General features: G+C 40.8%; 1 protein-coding gene across 1 annotated transcript in view; it reads left to right on the forward strand.

Moving 5' to 3' along the window:
- SATB2 (SATB homeobox 2) overlaps positions 1 to 27519 on the forward strand; it is a 128990-nt gene that overhangs the window by 58584 nt on the left and 42887 nt on the right. The window contains exons 6-7 of the mRNA XM_063162439.1: positions 4153 to 4255; positions 16616 to 17088. Of these exons, the coding sequence (XP_063018509.1) occupies positions 4153 to 4255; positions 16616 to 17088 (576 nt within the window). The remainder of the gene's footprint in view (positions 1 to 4152; positions 4256 to 16615; positions 17089 to 27519) is intronic.

Consider the following 27519-nt stretch of genomic DNA (forward strand, 5'->3'; position numbering starts at 1 on the left):
CTATTTGTACTTCAGATTGTCATAATGAGACATTAATAAAATTTTTATGACTTTTCCTTGCCTCTCAGAAAAAACAGAATAACACTTTAACACCAGACCAGGTAACTTTGCTAGGCATGAAAAATATATTGCCTTCTAAAATGTGTACTAGAATCAGGTTAGTCCGTTGTATCTTTGAAAAGTCAAAACATGGGTAATTCCAGCTTCCTAAAAATCCAGTGCTTTGCTTGCTCATATCCAACATTTTTTCTCCTTTGATTGTGTGTCTTCCATTGCAATCTATGTTCATCCTGCAATTCATGATCCCAAGCCTCCATGAACCACGATAATTCTCTCTGTTCACCACAAATTTGCCTCGCTATGTTATGATTAAAACTCCAGGGAAAGCACAGAGGTAAAATATGGAGCTGGTAGGAATCATATTCTTCACTTTATTTAGCTGTGTGGGATCTGCAGAGCTAACAGGAATGGAAGGGTTTTGTGAGTAAAAGCCACGGAACTTGCTGATTTAGTAAAGGAATAACAGACACTGGAGATATGTACAGTGTGGAATACGCGTTGAATACGAAAGTGTTTTCATTTTCACACAGTTTAAGTGTCATTTTTTAAAATAGAATTATCTGTGGAATCTGGTCAGCTAATGATGATTGCAGCATATGGTTGTCTCTGCCCAGTCTTCTTCAATATCCAGCATAACTAAACTACGCATCATTTCATATGCAGAATTCATTTGTTGTCTAGGTCTGTTTCCTCCCACTTCAGTTTCAAAGCCTACCAGGTGGAAACACTGCAGTTGGTTTACTCCTTCTATAGGCTTAGTCTGACATATATTTACAAAATTACTGATGGCAGAAGTGTAGCAGCCAAAATCCTTGCCCCAGTATTTATTTAGTGGAAAAAAACTAAGAGGAGATCCTTTTGTAGGAAATTGAGCTTCCTTACTTTTAAACATAGGTATAAATAACCTTGGGTAGTGACTAACTCTTGAATTAAGACTGCAGAATGCAGCTTGTATCATTATTATTATTGCCATAAAAAGTTTCAGTCTCTTTTGGTTTAGCTCACAAAATGCAGAAGATACAATGGAAGGTTGTATAGAAGCTGTCTATTACCATCATCTGAATATGCCTCTAATACAATTCCTTCTCCCAAATCAGTTTTAAAAAAATACCGTGCCAAATGTGAAATGTCATTACAACCCCCTTGTGGTTAATATATTATTGACAGCAGCAAATTGCAGAGTGGTCTCTTAGGAGTGAGACTGCAGAGTAAATGCTGCTGTTTATTAATGTGTTCGCAGTGCCTCAAGTACAGAAGCAGAGAGGGGCAGCGTGGGGAGCTCCTGCTCCCACCAGCCACGGTGCTCTGTCTCTGGTTCTCAGTGCCCCAGCTCTCCAAGCAGCCCAGATGGGGATTCTGATTGCTGCTAATGGGAAATGTAATCATTCACTTTGATTTAAAATTGTTCTGTTTTTTTTCTGCTAGGTGTATTACATGTCTGCAGCTTAGCTACCCTTAGCCTACGGCTCCTGTTCAAACAAATAAATCCCAGTTAACCAAGTTGGGGGGAAGAAGGGTAGGTAGGGGGAGTGTGTGTGGCAGAAAGAAATCCAATTATTTCAATATGTCCATCTTTCCATAGAGATTTCTGTCTTTCCTGTGTTGTATCAATCATTTCAGCACTGACCATGCATTTTTGTCTCTTTGCTGGAGTAAGCTTTATTAGGACATGAGTGTGTCCCATGTTTTTCTCCTTGAACTTACTGCACCAGTGTGGGTGTTTCTTAGCTCCTGGTCTAAGTAGTATTCATTCCACATGGCTGTCATGGCCACGCACATACCGAACCTATCTGCTGCTTTATTCCTTTGTTAAGAATTATTCCAGAAATATTATGCATTATTTAGAAGTTTGCATCTAGTGAGTGATTATTTTTCCCACTCTATTTTAAATGGATATTTCCTTTCTCCAGACTTACCAAGATTCGTAAGGCAATTACCCCTAGTTTTACTTTACATATAGTAGTGAGGATATGTGGTCTGAAAATTGTTATAGTTCTTTCCCCTGCAGAAGAGAATCTGTCCTGGGATTTTTTCACCAATGGTTGATTTACTGTTTGATTTTACTTTAATTATTTTAAGTTTTGCTTTCTCAAATAAAGGTTAATGGGTTAATATATTCTGTGATATTTAATAGCGTCATGATTTCAGTAGTGTTGATTTCTTGTAGAGCTAGGTGATTTGGAGAAGGAATCTTCCCCTCCCTCCCACCCCACCCCCCCAGAAAAACAAACTTAAGAGAACCAAATTGATATGTAGACGGAGTTCAACAATTTCCCCACCCTTCTTTAGTGAATGGAAATTTACCTGAAGTGATGCAAAAAACCACTGGGTTTGCTCAACTTTGTTCAAAAACCCTCTTCAGCAGAGGCTATCGCCATGTCAGGCTTTCAGAATTCTATTGCTTGTTAAAATGCTGTAGAGCTAGGGAGGATTTATGGGCAGGGAATTGCTGCTGACTGCCACAATGCTAGGTTTATGTCTCAAAATATTGATTTTAATTAGAAAATTGAATCTCAGTTTTAGAAATTGGAGCAGCTACTTAAGGGTCTTACTTCATAGCCTGCAAACTCTACTGCACTGCACCATGGCACTCTTTGAGTGGAAAAGGCAGAAGGGGCTCTTCAGTGAAAGTGCAATTACCTGTTGAAGGCTGAAAGTAATCTGTAACACCCAGTTATCTGAGGTTGTTCCGTTTTGCTCACGTTTTTTAAGTTTCTAAAACTCAAGAGTTAGGGACAGTGTCCTGTGATACTGCAGTGAACAGGACAGGAGACTGGGTAGATCTGACAGAGGGCTGGGATGATTTTGTTTTTAAAGCACGGTTAAATTCAGTGAGCCAGTGCATAAGCCTTACAGCTTTCCAGAGATGGCCAAGAGCCTGCAGGAGCTCATAGGCCAGAGCTTGAAGCCATGGTTTGAGCTGTGAGATCATCCTTGCTCTCTCCTCTTGGTGCAGAAAGGTTGCCCAAGGTGCCCCAGCTTTCTCTGAGCTTTGACGTAAGTGCAGAAGGAGGGCATGAGGAAAATAAAATACAGTTTGTGGAGAAGGTGCATTGGCTCCTATGTCTCGGCGCTGTTAGATTGCATTTCCTTGCTGACAGTGTACATGTGCTGGGAACAGTTTGACCCTGGAAGGGTTCAGAAAGGAGAAAAGAGGACAGTGAAATGTAATTTAAGGGATGCCTCCTCTATAGCATGGAGGAAGGGAAGAACTACCGGTAACGAGGCTGTTTGCCACCCTATGGGCAGAAGCACCCCAGATATAAAATACCCTTTTTATTAGTATCAGGTGCTGGAAAACCAGTCTGCAGCTATCTCTTCATTCAGCTTGTATGGAGTTGCTTAGGGGGAATTTGCAGAGTAGGGCCCGATGCTGGTTAGGCAAGTGGTATTTCAGTTTTGTTGAGCTTTCTTGTGGGTTTTGACTGCTCTGTGTTGTAGTATGTATAGTTCCCTGTGCTCTGAATGGCACTGCTAATTTCTCTTCTGGGTGATTCTTCACACAAGGGCTAATCACACGTTTCTATAAATTATATTAATTTAACTTATTTGCCTAACTGTTGTTCTGCACCGAGAAGCACGGATGTTCTCCAGTTCTTGGCTGTGCAGTCTTGCTGCATTTGGAAGCAGAACAGAGACATCTGAAAAGCATTATTGGGATTATGCATGCTGGAGCATCTAATCTTACCTTTAGGATCTGGTTCCTAAATTGTGCTTGGTGCAGAGAGCATGTGTTACTCAGCCCGGCTCTGCCTGTTGTTATGCAACCAAAGTTTGGCTATTGCAGTATCACAAACACAAAGCAAAGTAGAGCTTCCCCCCTAGCTTGAGCAGCAGGTCTCAGTGTAGGTTTGTACTACATTTTTTTTTTTACATAATTGTGCAAAATAAGTATTATTGTGATTTTATTCATGGTTGGGCATATAGACTGGAGAATAAAACCAATGTTTTGTACTCATCAGATGGTTCTTTTGGGTTTAAAGTCACACATGGATGATCATTATGCACTCGTCATTTGCTTTCCCTGGAAAAGATTTCTAATAATGGAAGATATTTTAAATCCTTCTTGTTTTTTTCTTTCTATACTTCCAGAGTATGATTTCATCCATTGTAAATAGTACATACTATGCCAATGTGTCAGCAACCAAGTGCCAGGAGTTTGGGAGATGGTACAAAAAGTACAAGAAGATTAAAGGTAAATTGATTTTTTTTTTGTTGCTTTCCAAGTTCTTGAAATTCTGCTGACAGTTGGAGATTATTTGATTTAAATAACAGTAATAATAAGCAATAATAATATTTGTGAATTTGTCTACAAAGAGGACACAGTCACAGCACATTTGAAATTAAATCTGATACTTTACAAACAAGGCTGGCATGAAAACACAGGACACAAAACATGCTTAAAATATCCCATTTCACTGTGCTGAAAGATCAACTGTGTTTTGAATTAAGCAAAAACATTTTGGAAAGAAAACATTCTAGTATCTCAGGATTTAAAAGTTAAATTACTATGTAAGTTGCCCTAGTTTTGTTTTGTTCCTGAAAGCTAAAAACCTGACTTTTTAAGTTTACATGTGCCCTTGTTCTCTGTTCTCAATACTGCAAGATCTACTGGCATTCCTGCTGTATTTTATTCCTCTGGATACAGAGGATTTAGTACTGCTTGTTGGGAGACACTTAAAAATAGCAAGGTGCTGCACCTGCTGAAGTCATGAGAAAAATAGCCCATTGTATGTATTTTTTCTATAATGAAATGGTATTAGTAGATCCATTGTGCCTGAGGTAGTAAAATTATTCTAAGTTCATCTCATTCTCACCACTGAACAGTCTGATCACCTGTCAGTGGTGCCCAAAATTATGTGACAAGCATCTATCGAGTGTGGTTTGTTCTTTTATTGTTCCTTTCCTTTGGCAAGGGACTTGCCAAGTGTGCACCAGACTATTTGTTTTAGTAGGTTTTTGGGTTTTGGGGTTTTTTTTTAACACTCATGTGCTTTAAATGCTCAGGACTTAGAGGTTAGTCAAAAGCTTTTTCAGAATTCGACCTGGGACCTCTCTCCCCAAATCTCCATCACCCTTGGAGATTAGCTGTATGCTGGAGTAGGATTTTTCCATAGTTTTTCTCTCTTACACCACTGAACTGAAGGTTCATTGTCTGAAAGAAGGCATGGACTGTTATTGTCATTTCTGTCTGTGATTCTTTCAGTAGCCAGGAAAATCATAACAGAATTCACAAAAACACCATGAAGAAATAGAGTAATGTCATGTCCATTGTGAGAAACTGCTGTATTTTCAGTTGTGTGAAGATTAGCACCTTTCAAAAAGAGTGTGTGCTGTCTTTTCCTCTTAAAAGGCTGGGAAGCATAAGCAATGAAGGGTTGTTTGTTTTGTTTCCTTAGGACAGACTAGAAATCTGCATAATAATACCATAAAAAGTCTGCTGCTTGAGCTAGGAACACATGAAACAAAATTACATGAAACATCAGAGCAAGTTCTGAGGCATCTGTTTTTTCTCTGCACATCTGGCTTGTGCAGAACATACCTGTAAGACACTCATGCCTGGCCTCTGCAATGATTAGAATTTCAGTAGGGGAAAAAAGAAAGAATGTTCTGTGGTGAAATTATTTGTGTCTAGAAGGAAAATTGTCCAGGCAGGATTGGGGTAACAGTGCAGGCAAGGAAATGGAGATGTTGCTTTTCACCTACTAAAATGGTTTAGGCTAGAAGTAAAAATGTTGATTGGACATTTTAGTATGTGGTTGCCCTCGTGCCAAATAAACTGGATATTTTCTTTTCTCTGTAAATTGCCATTGTGTGACTCAGAAGTGTTTCTTTTCTCTAAATGGTGTCTCTTAATAACAGAATTTTATTCAAAGTACTTTAACATATCCTCTTGATTAAAAAGCAGTCAAAAGAATCAAACAGCTTCAAGGTCATCACCATTCACTTTTACTTGCTGTCCTGGGAAAACAGAAATAGGTTTTATTTTTTCATTTTTCTTTTTTTTTTTTTTTTTTTTTTTTTTTTTTTTTTTTTTCCCAAAACTGGGCAAGGGTGCCAGTTGCAGAGGCACTGGAAGCCCTTAACTGTAGTGTTCTTAACTGTAGAGACACTACTACAGCTTCTGAGTATTTCTAGTACACTGTTGTCTGCTACTTTCTTCCACTCTTGGAGCTTATGCTCTTAATTTTTCTTTACTGAGTAAGTGCACAGTTAAATTTTTAAGTGCAGTAAAAGCAGAATGAAACCTCAATCAAAAGGTCAAGGATCCAAACCCGAAGAGTTTGCCAGATAACTCTGTATCTGTGCTATTCAGAGACACAGCCAGTCGTTGCTGCTTGGAAGTTTATGTGTGTGTTAGTAGGAGGAGAAAAAGGAAGGTTAAGGTATGTGTGAAGTAAACACAAGCTGCTATAAAGCAGTTCAAGTAGTGTTGATTCATCAACCATATGAGTGGGAGAGAAAACAAAGAGTCTGTGGCAGGTACAGTGGTGCATGGAGAATAAACAGCAACTTCAGAGCAGTAATCTTAACTGCTTGCAAGCAGGAAGACTTCTGCACTTTAGATGGTTTCAATTTCTCATCGTCTCTCATTTAAGGTTGTTTTGTTTCTTTTCTATAGCCAGATAGTCCTGCAGGACAGCTCAGTTAGTGTGCAAAATCAGTGACTCGAGTTACATGCATCCGTCATCGCATACTCCTTTAATAATATTTTAAAAAAGGACTTCTGTGAAGGTGAATGGATGATGTAGTGATTTGTTTTTTGGGCTGTAGCTGGATAGATTAGGTAAAACTATGATTTAGAGTTCTTGAAACCAGCACCCATATCCTTGTGTAACTCTAGAGCTGGTTACTAGAAAGTAAAAGCAAAAAACGATTCACATGAGCTGTGGTAAATACAAAATAGGAAGGGGCTTCAAAATAACTTTATTGACGTTGCAAACTAAATGCAGCCTACAGTGTTAAATGTGTTTCCTATTATCTGCTAATGTCTGTTTTAATAAAACAGTGGGAACTAAATGGTTGCTTCTTAATCAAAACCATGATTTCCTAAACATAAGCTATGTGATTCTATTACAAATTGCCACATATAGATCTACTAGGTCAAACTTTTTTCCTTTCTTATAGAAATAAATAAACAGTAAATTAATTATACTCTCTGGAAGATCAAAGTAACTACAACCAAAGACAGACAGAAATAAAAAGTTCCCTGGAAAAAAGAAAAAAAAGAAAAGCATCAGGTTGCTGAGTGCATAGCTAATGTTTAAATAATATAAGAAAGTGAACAATCAATAATTTGATATCATTAGCAACAGATGTAAAAGCTGTATACAAATGGAATTGTATCAAATCTCAAGTAAACATTCTCAGTGTGCATTCTGTTGAACTCACTGAAAAGACAGCTAATCTACTTATGCTCATAATTCTAAAAAAGTTTTCAGTTAGTTCAGCTCAGCATGTCAATTTTGTCTTGTGTCAGATGATGCTAGAATAAAATTCTGCTTTAATGTTTTTACTCCCACCCCGTCCCATCCTCTCAAGGTTTTAAAGCATTCACAGTTTACTCAGCAGCATGAGAGTTAGTGTACAGCCAGATTTGGGAATTGGCAGGTAGGAGGATGGAGGCTTTTTGTCTCCTCTTGGTCCTGGATCTGCCCCTTGTGTGTGAAGATGTGAGGGAGGTTATAATGGGATGTCCACTCTTCCCAGTCTCTCTGGCACACACGAATATATTTGAAGAAGAGCTTATATTAAAACCTGTTATAATGGAATATGTACAGTGGTTGGGAAACAAACCACTTAACTTAGGCTTAACAGTTCTACTGTGGGCCTTTTGCCTTTAGGGTGTTTGTAATCACTTGAGGTGGTAATTAAGCTATTTAGTATGTGTTTAATTTTGTTCAATATATGCACCATGAATTAATGTGAGATTGCTATGTGAAGCCTCTTTTCCCCTTTTTATTTACTATTTTTTTTTTGAGGGATGCAAGACCTTATAGTACAAAGTTGTGCATACTGGACAAGACTTAATTATGTTTAAACCTGCCTCAGTGAAGAATCAGAGGTCCCCCTTTTTTACTAAAGAATACGTACTAATAAATGACCTCTATAGACCAATGGCTTATTCCAGTGGTTCTCAAGCTGCCTTTTTCCTGCCCAGTCCCACGGGGATGCTTCTGTCAGTCTGAGAAATGCTCATCCAGAAGCATTTCTCTAGAAGTTGAACTTGCTGAAGCTGGGAGAAGGCATTTAACATTGTTGAAATGCAGGGTTTTAATAATTGCTTGAAAGGTTTGCATTGGTTTTAAATTTGATTTACAAATAGATACAGGAATAAAAACAACACTTTGTAAGTATATATATGTGTGTGTATGTATGGAGAGAGGTATTTCAGAACTTGATCATGCAATTCAGGTAATTCTCAAGGGATCAAACTTGTACCAGTTACGTATTTGTGTCCCAGTGTTTTGTGTTCATAGCATTTAAAATATTTTTTAGCTCTCTTTCTCAATAGTTATTTCACTTCAAAGTGTCATGCTTTCTATTTTTATCAGAAGGACTATCACGGTATCACAATTCTTTCACAACTGAAAATCTTAAATGGTGTGAATATTTTCTTTTTGCCTGATGACACAACTTAGCTCAGTGGGAGGAAGTTAGAAAGGCAGCAGGAAAAAATAAATACATTGTGGACTTAAAATTAAAAAGACATACTTTTTTGTGTGTGTATGAAGAACATGTCATCTTTGCTCCTGCCATCAGTGTCTGTCAAAATATAGCTTTCTGTGGATGTGAGTTTTGAGACTGTGGCTGTCTCAAAGTTTTTGTGGAATGATGAGGCTTTTCAGTTTAAAGGAGGAGGCCTCAATTATTTCTGTTTCAACAGATCAAGAATGTAAGAAAAAGCTTTCATAGCTTCCTTAAATTGAGAATCTGCTTTGGCTCCTCTTTGGTTTTTCCGATATTACTGATTTGTTGTTTATGTGCTCTTTTATTATTGAAAGTTTGTTTGCTTACTTCCAATAATGGATAGACTGAGCAGTCTGTTCCTCTTTTAATGTGTTCCTAGAGGCCAGTGTAGGTTCAGAGAGGTTAGAAACATGATTCAGAAAGGCTCCCTGCTTTCTTATTTCCAAGCTGAAGGAACTGAGGATTGCAGCACAGTGATTATGCCAGTGTGAGCCTAGGGAAAACTGTCATTATGTGCTTTGAGGAAGAGTTTTTAATTGTTCCTCTGAAGCAGATGTTGTGGAAGCCTCATGAAGAGGCACACCAGATCTTTCCTGAACAGAGTTTCTGACTTCTAAAAATACCTTTTTTACTGATACATGCATGGGTATTTACCTTTCTCTATGTAAGTAGACGGGTTTACATATAGTATGTATTTATATGCGTATATCTTGACCTTTTGCAGAAATGTTAAGTTTTTTAAGGAAGTACATTTCACATCTTGTTTGGATATTAGTTGTGGCTCTGGAACCAAAGCATTTAGGGTCAGCTGTGAGGCTCTTGACATTACTGTAACTTCTCCTTTGCTTACTTTTTTACACTTTACTTTATATTCATTTCCCTAAAAACAGGACTTTTCTCGCTTTCTTAAATAAAAAGGAAGAAAAGTAACATCAGTCACAGTAAACTTGTCAGCATCTAGGTAACATACATGACCTGAAGATCAGCTCTTGACTCGGGGACATCGTCTTAGTCAGTAGCCTGCTGTGCTATTTTATGAGGAGAGTAGTTCATCAGTCGTCACTAATGATGAGGAAAAAGTGGCCTCTCTCTTTAAATATAAGTTAAAAGTGTCAAGATTCAGCAAGAATTAGAGACCCCTTGACCGCTGTTTTCCCCACCCATACATTAGCATTTTGCATTTCAGCGTTGTCTGTGATGTTCAGTGCCAGTTTGGGGGTTTGTGCATGTGTGTTGTTAAAAGCCAATTTAGCTGCTGCTGTGTGTTGCAGGGGTGTATGAATTGTGGCCCTCTTGGCTATTCCTCTCTGTAAAGAGAATAAAACACACCCTTTGGGTTTATTTCTTTAATTAAGAGTAATTTTTATCTAAGGTAAATGCATATATGAATCTCAGCTTTGCAGAATGTCTTCCTTGGCTTGTGCCTGTTTTGGGGCAGTGGCTGTCACTGCTCACAGTGCCTGTGTGTGGCTGGAGCTGCAGCCAGTGCTGCTGTAGGCAACACAGGCCCCACAGTAAAGACTGGAAACTCTTCTGTGGAGAAGCTGTCCTGCCAGTTGTCCCATGTCTTGCTCAAATTATGTCACTGAACTTTTTTTTTTTTTTTAAATGTCTCCTGTTCCAGTACTGTGCTTTTCTCAGTGAGGACCTTTGTGCTGCAGCTGGGACATCTGCCCTTTTGAATTCTTAATAAAGAATGGTCACGTCCATTTTCTAAAATGAAAACATGTTTTTGTTTTAACCTTTGGAATCTCAGAATTAATTTTATTTCGTATTTTAAAATTTTGTGCTTCCAAACAATGACATGTTAGCTTAGAAGAAAAGTTATTTTTCCAAAGTAAGCATTAGTGGAGGTAAGTTTCAAACAGGAGGATAACTTGAAGTTTATGTACAGGCATAAGCTTTCCTATGTGAAAAGCTGCAAAGTGTCTCTCTGATCCTGTGGATTTCATAGAATATGTAACTCCAGGAGCAGAATGGCATTCTGTTCACTTGAAATACCTGATGAGTTTGTATCTCTGACTTAGTGATGTTTGTGTTCTGTCTCCCTCCCTTCCCCATCTCTGATGGTATGAATCAGGAATACATATGTATGTATCTCCCAGAGGAATTGCACAATTGCCTGGGTCATCTAGGAGGTTTGTACCTCTCACAAAAGATTGAATCTACTGTTACAATAGTTTGACAGGAAGGGAGGTACTTTTATATCAAATGGTAACATCAGTCCATCTAAACAAGTGCTGCCTGTGTTTCTGTCAGTGTTCTAACTAATGATTCTGCTGCTTCTCCTTTTGCATTTCACCTGACCAGTATTTATGGGTTAGAGCAGGTGGTCACTAGAATACCTTCAGTATCATGGTTTTCTCTGCCAGATGGATCTGGCTTGTCCTTTTGACAAAATATTAACATGATTATGAAGAACTGACTTCATACTTCTGTGTGCCTCTTGAACCTCTACAAAAACCCAAAAACCTAAAAATAGATGATGATACATGTCTTCTGACAGGCATCTTTGGAAGCAGTGCAATCCAGGGAAAGCCCATGTAAAGCATATGACTTCTTATGCTTAAGCACTGGCAGAAGACATGTTAGCATCCCTGTGTCCCAAGGGATGACTTAGAGCTAGTCTTGAGGATAAGGAGTGAGCAGGTTAGCTGCACAAAGAGACTTAGCAATGTTAGTGCACTGTGCTCAGTTTACCTCAGATTGGTGGTTAAAGGCTCACTTTTAATGATGATTCTAAATTTTAAAAACAGTGATTTGTGCTTTGGTGGGAACTGAATGGTTTGCAACTCAACAAAGAGCAGACAATGGCCTTTCCTGTCTGTTTTCCATTAGGCTTGGATAAAGGCCTTTGCTACCCACAGCCAGCGGCCAAACAATTTCTGTATGTGCTCTATAGCTATTTTGAGGTTCTGTGCTGTCCTGCAGGAGTAGGGGAAAAGGTTTTTAAAGCTTCTTATCATGTCTTCCTCTCTGGTCAGCCTGCTTTTCCTCCAGTCCTGAATACAGGAACAAGTGGCCTAGGCAGAGATCAGACACTGAAGCCAGTGAATGACTATGGGTAAATACAAAGATTAGATGCTGACTGAAATGAGACTCCTCAGATCAGCCCTTTGCACTGAAGTGGTTAAGTGGGCTGTGATTAAAAGAAATGAGCAATTATCCCAATTACAAATAAAAAGATATGGAATTACCACTTTAAAAGCACCTTCTGTGCTCTGGAGTGGTTCTGTTATTTACAAAGTGGTAGTTCATAATTATGCAGCAGAAGCAAGAGTGCACTCTCTGGGTGTAGTGCAGCAGCCCTGTCTCTCCAAGGTGAAGCTGGTGCTGTGCTTTGTCCCCCAAGCATGGCTCCAAAGTTCAGGTCTTGCTCCAGTGAGCAGGATGGTGCCAAGCCAGGAGAAATTGTGGGAACCTTTCTGTCTCAAGCTTAGTGCAGGGTGTACCAGAGTTCACAGAGCTCTCGTGTCTTGGCCGTGACCACTGCTAGAAATGGCTTTTATGATCACCAGGTTTTAAATAATAAATAAAACAAAGAAGCAAACTGAAGCACTGGAGAACAGCCCTGGGTGGTGACATACTGTCACAATTGAAGCATGGCAATTCTGCCGGCTAGTAACTTATTACAAAACGTTTCTTTACCAGCTTCTTCTTACTCTGGGGCAAAGTGCCTGTGTGCCTGTGGGACTGAAAAGTTCTGGACATGCTGGGTCATGGGCGCTGGCGGGTCCTCTGTGTCCCTGCTTGCAGTGCAGTGCTGGGAGACGTGTCACCCTCTTGCTCTCCCTGCTGCATCCCTCATTGTGCACAGGAATTTGGTTTCCAATGCTGTCAGTCAATTCAGTGCCACGCATAAGCCCTAAACGCCCCATGGGCTGTTTGTCAGAATGTTCCTATTAACAACTCAGTGCAAATAAAGTGTGAGGGGAAGGGAAGGTGGAGAAATAAATCTTATTTTAAATCTTTTGAGCTGGTTTTATTTTAAATGGAAAGTTGCATGCAGACCACCCCAAGCTATTGTGCTGTGGTCTGCGTCAGCTGCTTGACTGTGCAAGGAAGACTGGGCTAGAGGTTAAGAGCATCACACAGGGGAAGGGTGCACTGAATTCCTTTTGTGCTGGATCCAGGAAGTTTTAACTCAATATGGAGTTGAAATACATTGACACACATGGTAATCGTTACAGGATGAGAACAGAATATTCAAATACAATAATTTGCTGCTCCCAATTTGGGAATTATATTGGTTTCTGAGTCTTGTAGAGGTAGTGACATGTTGTAGGGAGGTATAGAAAAAAGAAGGGCAGATGCTATTCTAGAGTGCTCTCAGGGCTAATTGCTGAACTTAGCACAGTACCTGTTGTCCAGACACAAGTCTCTGCCTACCTAGTGATGGGCTTCAGAAGAGTGGGTGGCTCTGCAATATGACAGTGCTGTTGTACTTGGTTTAAATAAGCTCTTCAAGCAAAGAACTGCAGAATTGTATACCAAGTGAGCGATGCAGAGAGAAAATGAAAACATTGCAATGCCTTTTGCTGTGGTCACACCACAGATGGAGGTAGGTAACAGCCTCCTGAACCAGCTTTTATTTAACTACCACAGGCATTGCTAGCAGAAGTCGTTTATGAGCAGTACTTGAATATAGCCAGTACATATCCATGGAACCCCTTCCTTCCCAGTGAGGTCTTGCTGTTCTGTCCTCACATGTTTATATTCAATCAGTACAGCTTTGTATTCCAATCAGTACAAGACTACAAGAGCTCTGAACGTATCCCCTGTAATTGGGTATGAGCATGGAAAATGGAGGATGCAGATGTGAAAGCCCTGTCTCAGGAAGATCTGAGGCTGAATGCTGGTGGCAAAGAAGCTTTGTGGCTTCTGTATCCCTTCCTTCTTAGAGCATTGCTGGGAAGCTGGCCTGTGTCTCAGGACAGTGCCACTCTCCATCTCCAGGGTGTCTCAGTCTTACTCCTGTTCAGCCCTGCAGATTTGGTAACCAATCCATAGTTACCAAAGAACAACAGGGAGTCAGATACAGGCCGTATGTTAAAGAAGGAAAGAGTCTTGAGCAGTTGAGTAATGCACATTTTTTCCATCCAGCGTAACTGCTAATGGTAGCCTTTTATTACTGAAGTGGTTGAAGTGACTAGAATCTGGTTTGTTTATAGGCAGTACATGCATGGCTGTGTAGTCTAATGTGATCAAAAAAGGAAACTGATAATAAGGGAAAAATATACCTATGGAAGCAAGTCAGGTGATGTTTCTGTGTAATTCCAAGTAGCACTGCAGAGATTAACAGCCTGGCAGCCTTTTCATCTTAAACTTTATTTTTATAGGGGTTTATAACTTGGCATTGAAGTCAAGAGTGGGTGGAAACTTGGCAAATGTGGTTCAGCCCAGAAAGTGAATGTTATTTATATTTATTTCTCACCAAGTTTTCAAAAACACTTGGTTACTGTTTTTGTGTTCTAACAAGTAATAATTTGCTGGTTTCAGTGACTTATTCTCTGTGTGCTCCTTAAACTACAAATAGTTCAGAACTTTTTCAGCTCTTCTGAAACTTCTAGCGGAAGGACTCTTTTATTTTTAGGGTTGTCAGTGATGTAGTAGGATGCTCCAATTATTTCATTACACTGAGCAACAGCTTTATGCTACTTACACCTGCCAAGTAGCTATTGTACCTTTGGACTAATTGCACTTGGCTAGCAACAGTAGTGTGTATTTAATGGCATTACTCAGGTGCAGGCTTAGTGCAGAGCGGCTGAGGAGGCGATGGTATGGCCATGTTGGCTCTGAATCGTCTGTGTTGCAGAACGTGGTCTGAGGCTGTGACAAAGCAGCCCCTCCTCACTGCCCTGCCCACACCTCTGTATTGATGATGGGTCCATCCCTGGAATTAGCACTACTCCTATTGCATATTTCACATTGATTTCGTGTCTGTTTCTGAATATAGAACTGGTACAGAACTCCTGGTGTAGAGCTTTCTGTGCCTCATTTCAGGGAGGCCTTCTGACATCATGAAGAGCAACTTCTGAATAGGGATTTTCAGTATTTTCAGAAAGATGAAATATTGCATTATGTATCTGAGAGCGTGTGAGTAACACAGCAAAGTGGTCGTTTGCTGACAATAATATTTGTGTATCACACATTCTGCATTGCCTTTCATAGTTGAAATACAAGTAAACACTTACTTAGAAATTCAATTGGGTTAAATATTAGGTTTTGTGAGAAAGTGGAATTCATAGCCTTCTTAGTAATTAATTTTTCTTTAATTTTTAAAAGCAATTATTTAATAGAGCACTAAAGATGTTACAGTATTTTCCTTTTAAAGAATGGGAAGAATGAGTTAAAATTTCTTACAAGGAAATTCTGGGTATTAATTCACCTAGTTGTAAAATTCAGTACTTGTGATGTTCCAGAGTGACAGTTCTAAAAATAGTAACTGTGTATGTATGTGTTCAGGACATGACCCTCTCTGCCTTAGATTAACTCTGGGAGGAGAAAAGAGCTCTCTTTCTATTTAGAAGAGAGCAAGTCATCAGTAAGCTATCATTCTGAGTATTAACTGTGTAAAGCTTTATATAGATTAGGTTTTTAAAAAGAGTTCAAAACCTCGTACAGTTGTTAATCATTACACAAGTTATAACAGTATTACGACCTTTCTGAAATAAATCCTATCTTGTTACTTGCTGAGACCAATACAGGGATGAGATAGTGGTTTTCTATGATGACATGTTTTAACACTCATATATCAGATCAATATAATAATGCCTATTCAATTGCACATAGGGAGGCTTATGGAATCTGCAACCTACTGTAGAAGGACTTCTGATTGTTTAAAATTACCTAGGTAGGAATAATATTTATGCACTTGCTAAACTCCATTTCCTATTTCAAATGGTACTTTTAGAGAAAATTTTATTTTGTGATGTGTGTCTTTAGTTTTGCAGTTACCTGAAAAGGTACTGTGGTATTGCTGACATAAGATATTTAGCAGGGACAATGCACATCAGTATATAAAACTTGAGTATATGCATTTAGTGTGTACTGTTTTTATTTTTTTGTAATGTGATATCACTTAGAGATCACTGTTGTGTTACACATAGTTTTTTGTTTTTTTTAATAGAGTGAACCACTTTATTTCAAGTGGGCATTTGTGCACAGTGCTTTAAAAGTTTCTGGACAAACTCATGGCAATGAGGCTTTGGCTATAGGAACCATAGCTTCAAACTTTTCTCATGTGTAAATTTCACTGTTTTGTACTATGCTTTCACACAACCAACGTGAGTCTGCTGTGGTGCATCTGGGTGAGCTGATGGTACCAGAAAGTTTTATCCACACACAGTGCAAGGTAGAGTTTATGTGGAAAAGATAATAGTTACCAAGTTTGTAATGAGAAGCAGTGCCATGAGCTGCACAGGGAATGGCCTTGTTTCCATTCAGTTTGTGTGAGTAGATACCAGTTTGAGTTTCTTTCCTTTACCTAGATTCCAGGGATTCTGAAATGCTGACCAGTTTTAAAGGTTAATCCATTTGCTGTGACAGATTCAAATGTTAGTAATGGTATAAATGGAAGTGTCCAAGCTTTTTTCTTTTAGGAAAGGAGGCTGGGGAGGATACCTGCTGTTGGTTTATAGGGAGTCTTCATGGGGCAGAATGAAGCCTGGGAAGTCCAAAAGAGTGTTAATTATTCTTGTTGCTTTTACTTTGTGTTTCTTTTGCTTATGTTTCTATGATACTTCTATGCAATTGTAGACTTAAAAAGTAAAGCAGGTGCTGTTGTGTGCAGTCACCTTCAATATAATCCTTTGCCCTAAATGCAAACTGAAATGACAGCAAGCTAATTTTTCTCTTTTAACAGTGGAAAGAGTGGAAAGAGAAAACCTTTCAGACTATTGTGTTCTTGGTCAACGTCCCATGCACTTACCAAATATCAACCAGCTGGCAACTTTGGGAAAATCTAATGAACAGTCTCCTCATGGCCAAATTCACCACAGTACTCCAATCCGAAACCAAGTGCCAACGATGCAGACCATGATCAACCCTGGGCTCCTGTCTCCTCAGCTCAGTCCACAGCTGGTGAGGCAGCAGATAGCCATGGCCCATCTGATAAACCAGCAGATTGCTGTCAGCCGACTCTTGGCTCACCAGCACCCACAGGCTATCAACCAGCAGTTCTTGAATCATCCACCCATCCCTAGAGCTGTCAAACCAGAGCCATCAAATTCATCGGTGGAAGTCTCTCCAGATATTTACCAGCAAGTCAGAGATGAGCTGAAGAGAGCCAGTGTGTCTCAAGCTGTCTTTGCAAGAGTAGCATTCAACCGCACACAGGTACCAATTTCTATTCTATAACCAAGAAGGGGCAAAGCTGTAGCTCTTGTGGGGCTGTGTGGTTGCTGCAAGTCAGGGCACGGGGCATGCCATAGAAACAGGTCAAACCACTCTCAGTCTTTTCTGCAGTCTCTCTGTCAGTTTTGAACAAGGCTTTTTCTTCCTGAAATAGCTGTTTGTTTGCGTTTGGCCACTCCTGTGCCATTACTTGAGCTTTGTTCTCTAGCAGTCATTCTGCTCATGGGAGTTCTTCCCTGTGGTTATAAACTTCCACATTTGCCCCTGCCTGGTTGCCAGGAGGAGGTAATGAGAGACTGAGAGTCAGAGGTCATTTTGGGATTCCTTCTGATGCTTCCTCAGTTCCTTCCTGTGGTACAACTGATGCCACAACTAGTGCCAGAGGCTGCTCCCACAAGAAATGTGTAATGCAAGTGTGCTGGGAAAAGTGTCTGCCTTTTGTACATCTGACACAGGTTTTCTCACTCACCTAGTGAAATGCAGATGTTGAAATGATTGCGTGGTAGTATCAGCTTAAGCCTGGCACATGGAGTACCCAAGGTGAATGTGTGTTCAGAAAGACAGGCCATGTATGTTTATCCTACAGGATACAGCATGTGATCTCTCAATTGTGATACTCTAGCAAGGCTTAAGAAATGGAAAGTGGCTTAATACTCAGTATTGGTACAAATTCCTTTTGTGCAGCTGGAATTGTTACTTGCGGTGAGATTCACCAGCAGGAGAAGAAAAGGGGGAGTATATATCTCTAGGAGGTCTGTCCCATGCCCTATACAGTGCCTTCGTCTGTTCTCCTAGATTAATGATTTTCTTTGGCTCTGCCATTTTGGAAATGCCATGTTATGAGGGAACTAATTAAAGTATGGAGCACATTTTATTACTTCCCTTCTTCCATTAAATTCATAAGATGGCTGCACTCAGAAAAAAACACTTGAGTTCTGGGATTAGCCTTGAGGATATCAAATGAAAACTACATAGGAATGCATGAGTATTTCCTCTTTAAAATGCTGCTTTTAATTTGGAAAAGCTTTTCATCCCTCTGGGACCATAGCCTGTTGTATATAAAGCCTGGTATAATCAAGGTGGATGGTATTGACAGAATGACACATTCTGAACTGGAGCGAGAGGTCGGCAATAACATTGCCAGTGAGGGTTTTGTCACTGTCAAGGAACATGAAGCTCTCCTTCAGCCACACTGGGAGACCTGGGCTGGTAATGCCCAAGTGTGCTGTTAAATCAGAGGCTTATTCCCCAACAAGTAAGATACTACCTGCTTCTTAGCCCTCCATGATAAGTAAATCAGTGTACATCCTGATTCCAGAACAGGCAAGTCTTACAGCATCCATAGAAGATTTGCACATCTCACAAGTGTTTTGTTAGTCAACAGTGCCCTAATACAGAAGACCAGTGGTCTTACATACAGTGCATCATGTCCCCAGGAGCCATTCCTGCAGCAGAAGAGTGTAGATACACACTCAAGTTTCCATGTTCTCAGCTGTTAATTCCAACTCAAATCAAGCTCCCCTCACATGAAGAACTGTTCAGGGTATTAAGAAGAGGGGCTCAGGCAGTCAGTATTGCACTGCATAATATAAGGTGTGGGATATTCCCACACATCTCTGGTGGAGATGCAAACTCTGTAAAAGGCACTTAGAGTGGAAATTTAAGTCTACTCTCACCTCCTTGCATCCCCCGTGCTGCCTCTGAGGTACAGAGAGGTGTGTGTTTCTCTCTGGAAAGGTTTGGGTTTGTTGTATTTTACCGAAGTGCCAGCGTTGGAAACTGGAGGTCTGTTGTTTCTCCTGATGGTACCAAATAATAGATGCTGTGTGCCAGCCAGCTAATAATGGCATTAATCACTGCATTATGGACCGCTGCTTAATCTTTCTTCATGGTAGCTCTGTGGTGCACATTAGCCTGTAATTAAGTATAGCTTCATGAAATATGTACTGTGAGGCTTGTTTAATAGATAAACTATTCTCTAATTTATTTTAAAGTCCAATGACCTACATACTCAATGCTGAAAAGCCCCTTCTTACTAACATTATTTCTCCCCTGAGACCTTCCATCTGAGCAAATCTGTTAAATGAAGTAGAGGAAGCTTTGATCCAAACTAGGCTAAATCCATCGGAACAAGTGGCTGACACTTGTGTGTGTGTGGGAGGGAGAACGTGAGGAGAGTCAGAAGATGGAGAGGTGAAATTGTATGGTTTGTGATACATCCAGATCTTCACTTGAAGCTGGAAATACATACCTGAAGAGAGCAATATTTGCTTATACCTGTGGCCATGTTGTCTGCACACATGAAAACAAGCGCTTCAGGCTGTGTGACAAGTTCTGTACATTTCCTACATACACAGACTATAGAGGGTGAGGAGGTTTTAGTGCACAGAGGGAACTGATGTCTCTCCTTGGTCTCAAACAGTGCAGTGAAGTCAAAGGCTGTCAGTACAGTGCAGTTCTGGTCCAGTGCAGGCTGGAGTTCTCAAAAAGGCCTGCCTGGCTGAAGCCTGCATTGTCTTTACATGAGGATAACTTCTAGGTGATGGGTGGCCCCTGAAAGCATGCGTTGGCCAGTGGAGATACTCTGAAATGGGAGGCAGGACAAGGGGGCCTGATGGCCAAGGCTATGAACTTCTTCCTGGAGGAGAATACACACATGGAGTTTGGCCCATCTTCGGGGCAGAGTCCTTGTACCATCATGCAGTTTATTGTCTCCTAATATAGCATTCAGATTGCAACTAAAAGGTTGTAATAACCAGAAGTTGCTAATTGCGGGTTGTAATGTTTTGATAAATGGGTAGGTGATGTTGGTTACAGGGAAAAGTAGGACTGAGAGGACTGTTTTAAAGGAAATGCATGAAAATGCACCTTGTCCTTTGCTGGAAAGCTTTTCAGCATATCTGGAGCAGCTGAAGTGATCCCACTCTTGAAAATACAAACTGGAAGATAGGTAATTTGAATCCTATTCTGCATAAAGAAAATGAACATACTATTCTTGTCCTCGTTTGCTCGGCGTTCCTCTTTGCTGCAGGCTCTTGGAGCTGTAGTCAGGACAGTTTGTTGGGCTCTTTGTAAAGAATCCAGACAATTTTAAATCACTTGATCAGTGAATTGCTGCTCTCCTTGGGAGTGCCCAGTGGACTGCAAAGCCTACAGACTGGAGGAGTGTTTCAGTTTGTATCTTTCTCTTTTTTCAAGCATCTTTTTTTTGCCAATGTTGTGATACAATAGCCAAAACTAGTAAAATGTTTGGGCAAGTGGCCAGTGCTTGTTTAACTGAACAGCCTCTGAAACAGAAATATTCTTGAATCTGAGCTTTTTAAATCAAGTTGTGGGGCCAGATACAAAGAGAGCTGGATAAAAACACCATCGTGTCCAGGCTGCTTGTAACTTTCTTCCCAAAGAGCACTGCTCCCTCCTTGCTGCCCTGAGTAGCTCCATGTGGGAGTGTTAGCTTCCCAGCCTGCAGATGGGAAAGCAGCACACACCCAGCTCAGCTCCTGCCTGGGTAGCTGGTGCCAACCACTTTCTTTGGATGAAAGGAAGTAACAGCCTGAGGAGGAGGAAACTCCACCAGCTTCAGATGTCGTGAAGTTTATGATGAAATAAGCAGCACTGATCCTCCATGGTCAAGGGATTTGGTCACACCTTGGCTGCAGGTGTGGTTTGAGGCATAGGGGAACACAGGATTGATGCTGGGTGTTGCCCCAACTTCTGGTGGAACTGCAGGCAAGTCCAGGGTTCCACAATGAGGAAGAGGGAAATAGTTCTTATAGGTGCTATAAACCTTCTTATAGGTGCTCCAAACCCTCTTGTAGGTGAGCAGTGACACCTTTGTTGGCATACAAAGGTGTCACTGGTCACCTCTAAGAGGGTTTGGGGGCTCTGACAGCAGGAGTGTGGTTGCTAAGGAAGTAAGGCTGTGGGTTGTGACTCCTTGTTTTAATTCTGCTTTCTTTGGCAAAATTCCCCCAAACAGGAATGGGTTCAGAAAAGAGTCCTTTACAGGGCATTAAGACCAGAAATATGGTTTGTTGAAATAACTGACTCTTCCACCTCTATTTGCTTGTGAGCCAAATCCTGGGCAGAATTCCTTTTGCAAATAATTTTCCCTTTAACTCAAATGAGAGGAATACAAGGAGCTTTAATTCTCTGCCTGGTATCTAGTGAGACAGTCATGCTGCATTCATTGCTGTGGTGTCTGCCCTATTGTGCACAGACTTTCAATTAGCCAGGCTTCTGGTTTGGGTTTTTGGGGGGAGTTTTTGTTGGTTTTTACCCTCATAGAAAACTCTCTCTTATAGCATGAAACCCTTTCATGCTGCCTGCTTGTTTTATTCTTGGGTGTGATGTGGCACAAGCAGTGTTCTGTTGTACTTGTAGGAAGGAGGGCAGTCTGTAAGGGAAATGCTTACTTTAATAAATTGCAGATTTTTGGTACATGGGATATTTGTTCCAACAGTGGGTTTTGCACTGCCCAAAATTTCAGTTTCAATTAACTTAATTGTATTCAATAGGCTGAATGAAAAGATCTTAAGTAGCATGTGAGTCAGGCTTTCAGAATGAGTGCTTGTAGGAGGTGGCTGCTGCCTGCTCAGCTGATGCACAGGAGTCCTGAGCCTTGGAAGCAAAGGCACAGATCTACAGTGTGCACAAGCTGTGTGTCTTTGCTCATTTCCCAGCTCATTTCAGGATAAAGGTCTGACATGCATGTCATATAAATGGTGACACTTTGTGACTGCAGGTGGTTGGTCTTTCTCTGCCTCCTTTTCCTCATGCATCCACATTGAGATCCGCATGCATATCCTGTCTTCCCTCATAAAAACAGATACCATAATAAAAAAGAGGCTTTATTAAACTAATGCAATAAAGACGTTTTCTTTGAGGATTTAAACACTTCATTTTTAATAATAAAAATCAAATTGTCATTGTTGCACCCTGTATAAGTTTTATTCAAATCAGCCTCTAAATGCTTTGTGCCTAAGCAGCTCTCTCCTGAGATGTATGCATTTTAGCATTAGTTAAATGAGTTTAAGAGCAAGGCTCATACTCTGGCTGTAGGCACTGAATCTGGAGATCAGAAGATTTCTTCTAAATGAAGGATTGATGAAGTGTACTGTGTGATTGACTATTGGTCTGCCATTCATGTAGAGTTAGTCTCAGTCAGAGTCCTTCAAGTTCTGAAGAAGAGCTGGTCAGGGAACAGGATACAAAAACACTTTTTTCCTGATGGAAATGATGACAGAGTGGATACGAAGGTGCTTGGTTTGGCTAACCACTCAAATTTTTCCACTGATTATCTAAAGCAATTTTGTTCAGCAAAATTGGACTGGACACATTGCCAGGATAAGCATTTCTGATAGACTTCCAGCATTTCTGCTTCATATCCTAGTTGGAATTAGAAAGAGATGCAAGGGAATGGAAACAAAGCAGTGAGCGTTTGAAAAGGAGCATGAGTCCTAAGAAGCCTGCAGGTACTTCATATAGAGGCTCTTGGTGAGTGCTGTATACTTAGAGGCAAAGAGAAGTATTTCAGAATTGTTGAATGTATCTTGTTCAGCCCAGAATACAATACTGAAGGTGAGACCTGGAGTAAATGCAGAGAGGCAGAGAGATGTCATGGTAAAATCCTGCCTTGAAATGAGAAAAACACAACAGATGGAAATGCTTTATTCCTTGAAGGGTTGTGAGAAGTCAGTGCTTCTGCTGCAGAGCTCCTGGACTGGCCTGCTGCCTCCAGATTGCAACTGCAAGTAGCAGACAGCTGTAAATATAAATGGTCATTTTTACCTGGCAAAATCAAGTTTGTTGGTACAATTATGATGTAGTTTGGTAGAAACGTGTAGCTAACCAGTGTTTCCCTGGGTGCTGCCTTCCATGCTGGAAACAGGCCTTGTGTGCTGAGAGGGGACAGGTTGACATCACTGACCTCTAAGATTGAAATATAATAAATCTCTATGTTTTCTGATCCTGCTGAGGGTCACATCTATCCCTGATGGAAAGCAGAATAGTTTTTCTATTGAGACTTGTCAGTATAAGTGCAGGGCTTAAAAATACTTGGAACTTTAAGCACTGCAGAAGCAATATTTTTCTGGTATTTCAGCATTTTTTCTGTTGCTCTTGGCCATAGCTGAAGTATGGAGAGGCACAAATAGACTGAAAGTCTGAAAAAGTGTTTATGCTTTTTCAGTCTTTCATATATATAATTTCCTTATACAGAACATATAAACTGAGGTTTAGCACATTAGTTGGGTTTATTTAAATTTTTGCCTTGGCCAGTGTTTTGATTGTCCAAAGCCTGTTCTGAACCTCTTTAACATTAGTGCCTGGTTTTGTAGTCAGATGGCTTAGGTCAGTAAGAGGGAGAGCATGACTTCCATCCCTGTCATGGAACGTGATGTGTGTGAGGCCCTGTCCAGTGCTTGGGAGTCTCCTGCTGCCCCATGGCCCTGGACATCGAGGACACGAGTGCCTGGGCTGCACTCCAGCAGCACGGCCTCGCCCCCAGCCAGATTGCTTTTCAAGAGTTCCATTGCAAAATTGTCATGCCTTTGGTCACTGGTAGTGCAGTCTGCTGTCCCACTGAGCTCTCACTGCCACCCTTTCCAGGCCTGAGCAGGAGCCCTTTGGGAGGAGGGCACAGAGGCTTTGCTCACCTTCTGTGTGCTTTGGTCAAGTCTGTGTTTGCCTCAGAGGCTGGTCAGTTTGGTCCTCTGGGTGTTGGAGTCACATGGAATAACATTTGCTCTACATTGCACTGCATGGTCTCTCAGAAATTGCTTAAAAAAAGATTAGGTGCCAGTGAGGTTTGGGTTGTTTGTCCTGGAAATGCTGTAGTTAATAAAAATAAAAGAAATTCACAAATGGGGTTTCATAGAAAAATGCAAAGCAGTCCTGTGACAGTGACTTTGCTTGCCTGAGGGGACTGCGTTTCAGCTAGTTTGAAAAAACATGGTCAAAATTACTCCTGCCTTAAATAGATTCAGTGACTTTTTGTTTTGATTGGATATGTGCTTTTTTCTCCACCACAGGTATTATTTTCTTAAAGTCAATTATGGATCCAGTGTGTAATTTTAAAAATAGTCTAAGTTCCAAGGGTAAACCAGGCTGCGCAGAGCCCTTGTCTTAGGGCGATCACACCCCTCGTTTGCAAGCACAGCCTGTGTGAACATTAAACTTCATCAGTTGCCTCTTCAGCAGCCGGTTTAAAAATGATGCAGAGGAGTGGAAAAGCAAAGATATTATCGAGCTACATGTCCTAAAATGTATCCTGGGAGCTATGTTCTATGTAGAAGATCTGTTTAGCTATTTAAAGTTATACTGAAACTTTCTAGTCCCTGAAGATGATCTTTTAGGTTTGCAGAATTGGTTACTCTGCAAACTGCCAATTTTTTTATTTTTTAATACGTGAGATGTAAGTAAGTCGGAATGAGCTAATTTAGCCAATGGAATTTTATAAGAAATCTGTGAATGCTGTGGGTTTCCCTCCCTCACCCCCTCCAGTAGAAACATAATTTGGAGAAATGAAAACAGTCTCTGGCTGGCTTTAGGGCTTTCTCAAAAATAGAAACAGTAGGGTTTGTCTGGCTGGGCCAGTTTCCTCACCACACACCTGGTGTATATCACTTTAAAAAATACATTATGCCTCATTAAATTACAATTAAATGAAATCATGATCATTTGTTTTTCTTGAAGGAAGATGTTTTGCATATTGAAAGCCTAATTTGTTGCAGGTGACAAAAAGGCTGAACAGATTATTTAATATCACTTTATTTTTTATAATGTTGCTCGCTGGTTAGTTTGCGTATACTTCAGTAGCTCAGAATTATATTATTGTCAACGCTATTGCTCTCAAGACACTTTATTTTATTATCCTCCCCTATCACTCAGCTATCTGCTGCTGCTGTTTACCGCTGTTGTTGTTTATCTTCACTTGCAGGAGGACACGAGATTTGTCCCTCATGAGTCAGTTTTCTTATTAGCTCTCCTGCTGTGTACATGGTTCCTAAGCTGCCAAAGCACTTAGAGGAGCTGCAGAAAAACCCTCTTGGCAGCCCGATTTCCTACCTGTGGGGCTGGAGCAGGGCACAGGGAGCAGGGCTCGCCCCTGCCAGCGTATGCTGGGGAAGCAGCGAGTCCCCCCTGGAGCAGGTGCCTGCCTTAGGAGGAGAGGCTCCCAGCCTGCTGATGGAACAGGCGTGCTGCAAAATGCTGCTGTGTCCCTCTAGCAGCTCAGGCTGAGATCCTCGTGGGAGCAGCAGCGCAGGCACCCAATCTACAGCGTGAAAAGGTGTTTGTGGTGATAAATCAGAGCCTGCAAGCACAAGGGTTGGTGTCTCACTGAGATACATCTTAGTGCCATGAGCAAGCCGCTTGTACCTGTGAGCCTCTGATTTACATACAGAGTCAATGACTGCATGGAAAAGTAATTGCTGGCATGCTTTCACGTATGTTTCTGCTCTCCATTTTTGAAATTGGACCATAAATTTAGTGAGGCTAAAACGGGAGGGAGAAAAAAACTGTTTCAGAGTCAGCTCCAGTAGCTTTCAGGTCCCTTTCTTTCATACTAAACTCATCAATTTTTGAAGTTGAGGTTTTCTTCTAAATATAAGTTTTATATACATTTCCTTTCAAAGACATAGGGAATTAGAAATTTAAAGACTTAATGGAACCAATACTCCCTTTATTTACTTCATTTAAAGAATTTTTCACTGACTTTAGGGGAAATTTTAATAAGGGCTTGCATTGGTCTTGGAATCACGCAGGTTGTTGCTTCAAGCTCCTGGGTGTACTTTTTTTGTTAACCTCCCCCACCCTATGAGCCTTTAAACTTTAGAAAGCTTTTCAAAATGTCCTTGGCTTCTCTCAGAGGTGGTAAACCCTGAAGAAGAAGCCAGGTGTGAGCATGCAGTGGTGTTGAGGTCACACAAAATAGCAAAGGACAGCCCAGCACTGCTGGTTCCCAGGGAGCAGACCTTTTTCACCAGCCAGCTTCTCTCTCACATCCCACTTCTGAGTGGTGCTAACCATGCTTCCATTCCCAGCTCCAGTCCTTCTGGTGCCCACACTGATCATTGCAGAAAAACGTAATTGGGAGTGTCTGAGCTTGATTATGTAGATGAGAAGCTGAAAAGATGGAGCCTACCTTCAGGTTGTGTGTGGAACTTGCTTAGAGCACTTGTGGTATAAACTCTGCTGAAGTAGAGGTTTCACATGTGTATTTTAGTATAGGTGTTGAATAGCAGATAAATGCAGGTACAGGAATGATATATATTTGTCAGTTGGTTTTGTCAGGAAGACTGGTAAATAAGGTCAGTTTACACTAAAAATGTTGTTGTTTGGTTAATTGGCCAGCTGTAGTGACAGTGCTTTTAGCCAGGCTTTTTGAAGGAGGCTGTCTGATATGGAAGAAAATAAATGAAAACTAAATACTACAGGGCTTGGGGTATGTGACTGCTTTCTAGTAACATTTTTCTGACAAGAAAGGAGTAAGCCTTGCCTGTCCTTGGACCCTTGCCTGGGTCCTGGCTGTGAAGTAACTGCAAACACTCATGTCAGCAGCCACAGTGGGGCCGTGTTGGGGCCTGCAGGTCCCTGTGCTGCTGAAGTGCCCCTCTCCCAGGGGAGCCCTCCAAGGGGAGCCCCCAGCTCCCACTGGGATTTCACAGGGCTTCTGTGGCCAGCCTTCCTGGGAGCAGCGGTGCAGCCTGCGGGTGACAGGGGAGCAGGAGCAGTGTCACATGGCTCAGGGAAGCAGATTGGCAGAATAGCCTTTTGGAATAATGAGCCAATTGCATGTTAACAGTAAGATATCATTTTGATATGTTACCTTAAGATGTAAGTAGCCTTGATGGACAGAAATGCTCCCTCTCTCCTTCCTTGCACCCCAGTACATTAAAACAGGAATAGTTCAGAAATTTGCTGTTCTTGCTGTTTGGAATGAAGTCCTAATTGTGAAGTGGGGATATGAGGGGGTGCCTGGGGGAAGCTGGTGGCACACGCTGTGTCCTTGGTAGTTTCTGTGGGCCCTGATCCAGACTTGTGTGCTGTGCCTTTAACTTTTAGATAATCCATGGAACCATTGAGTGTGAGTGCATGCTCTTACACATAAATTTAATCCTATCATTAGATGTAAGCCTCTTTTAATGGCATTTTCATCTCTCCAATTCTTTTATTTTTTTACTCTTTAATTTTTAGAAATACTGTGTAATCGCTTTTGTAAAACCTAGATTAATATGGTGTTCATTCACAGTTGCAATGTGAAGCCTGTGGTATTTTAAAATGAGGCATGAAAGAATGGGTTAAATCCCTGAAACTAGATTCAAAGGTTTTATTATTGCTTCATTTTTCTCCTTTCAGAAATGACTGTCCAAACTGAAATGAGCGGACTGTAACATCAAAACCCAGCCAAAC

This window comes from Melospiza melodia, chromosome 8, assembly GCF_035770615.1.
Source record: "Melospiza melodia melodia isolate bMelMel2 chromosome 8, bMelMel2.pri, whole genome shotgun sequence".
In the NCBI taxonomy this organism is placed as follows: domain Eukaryota; kingdom Metazoa; phylum Chordata; class Aves; order Passeriformes; family Passerellidae; genus Melospiza; species Melospiza melodia.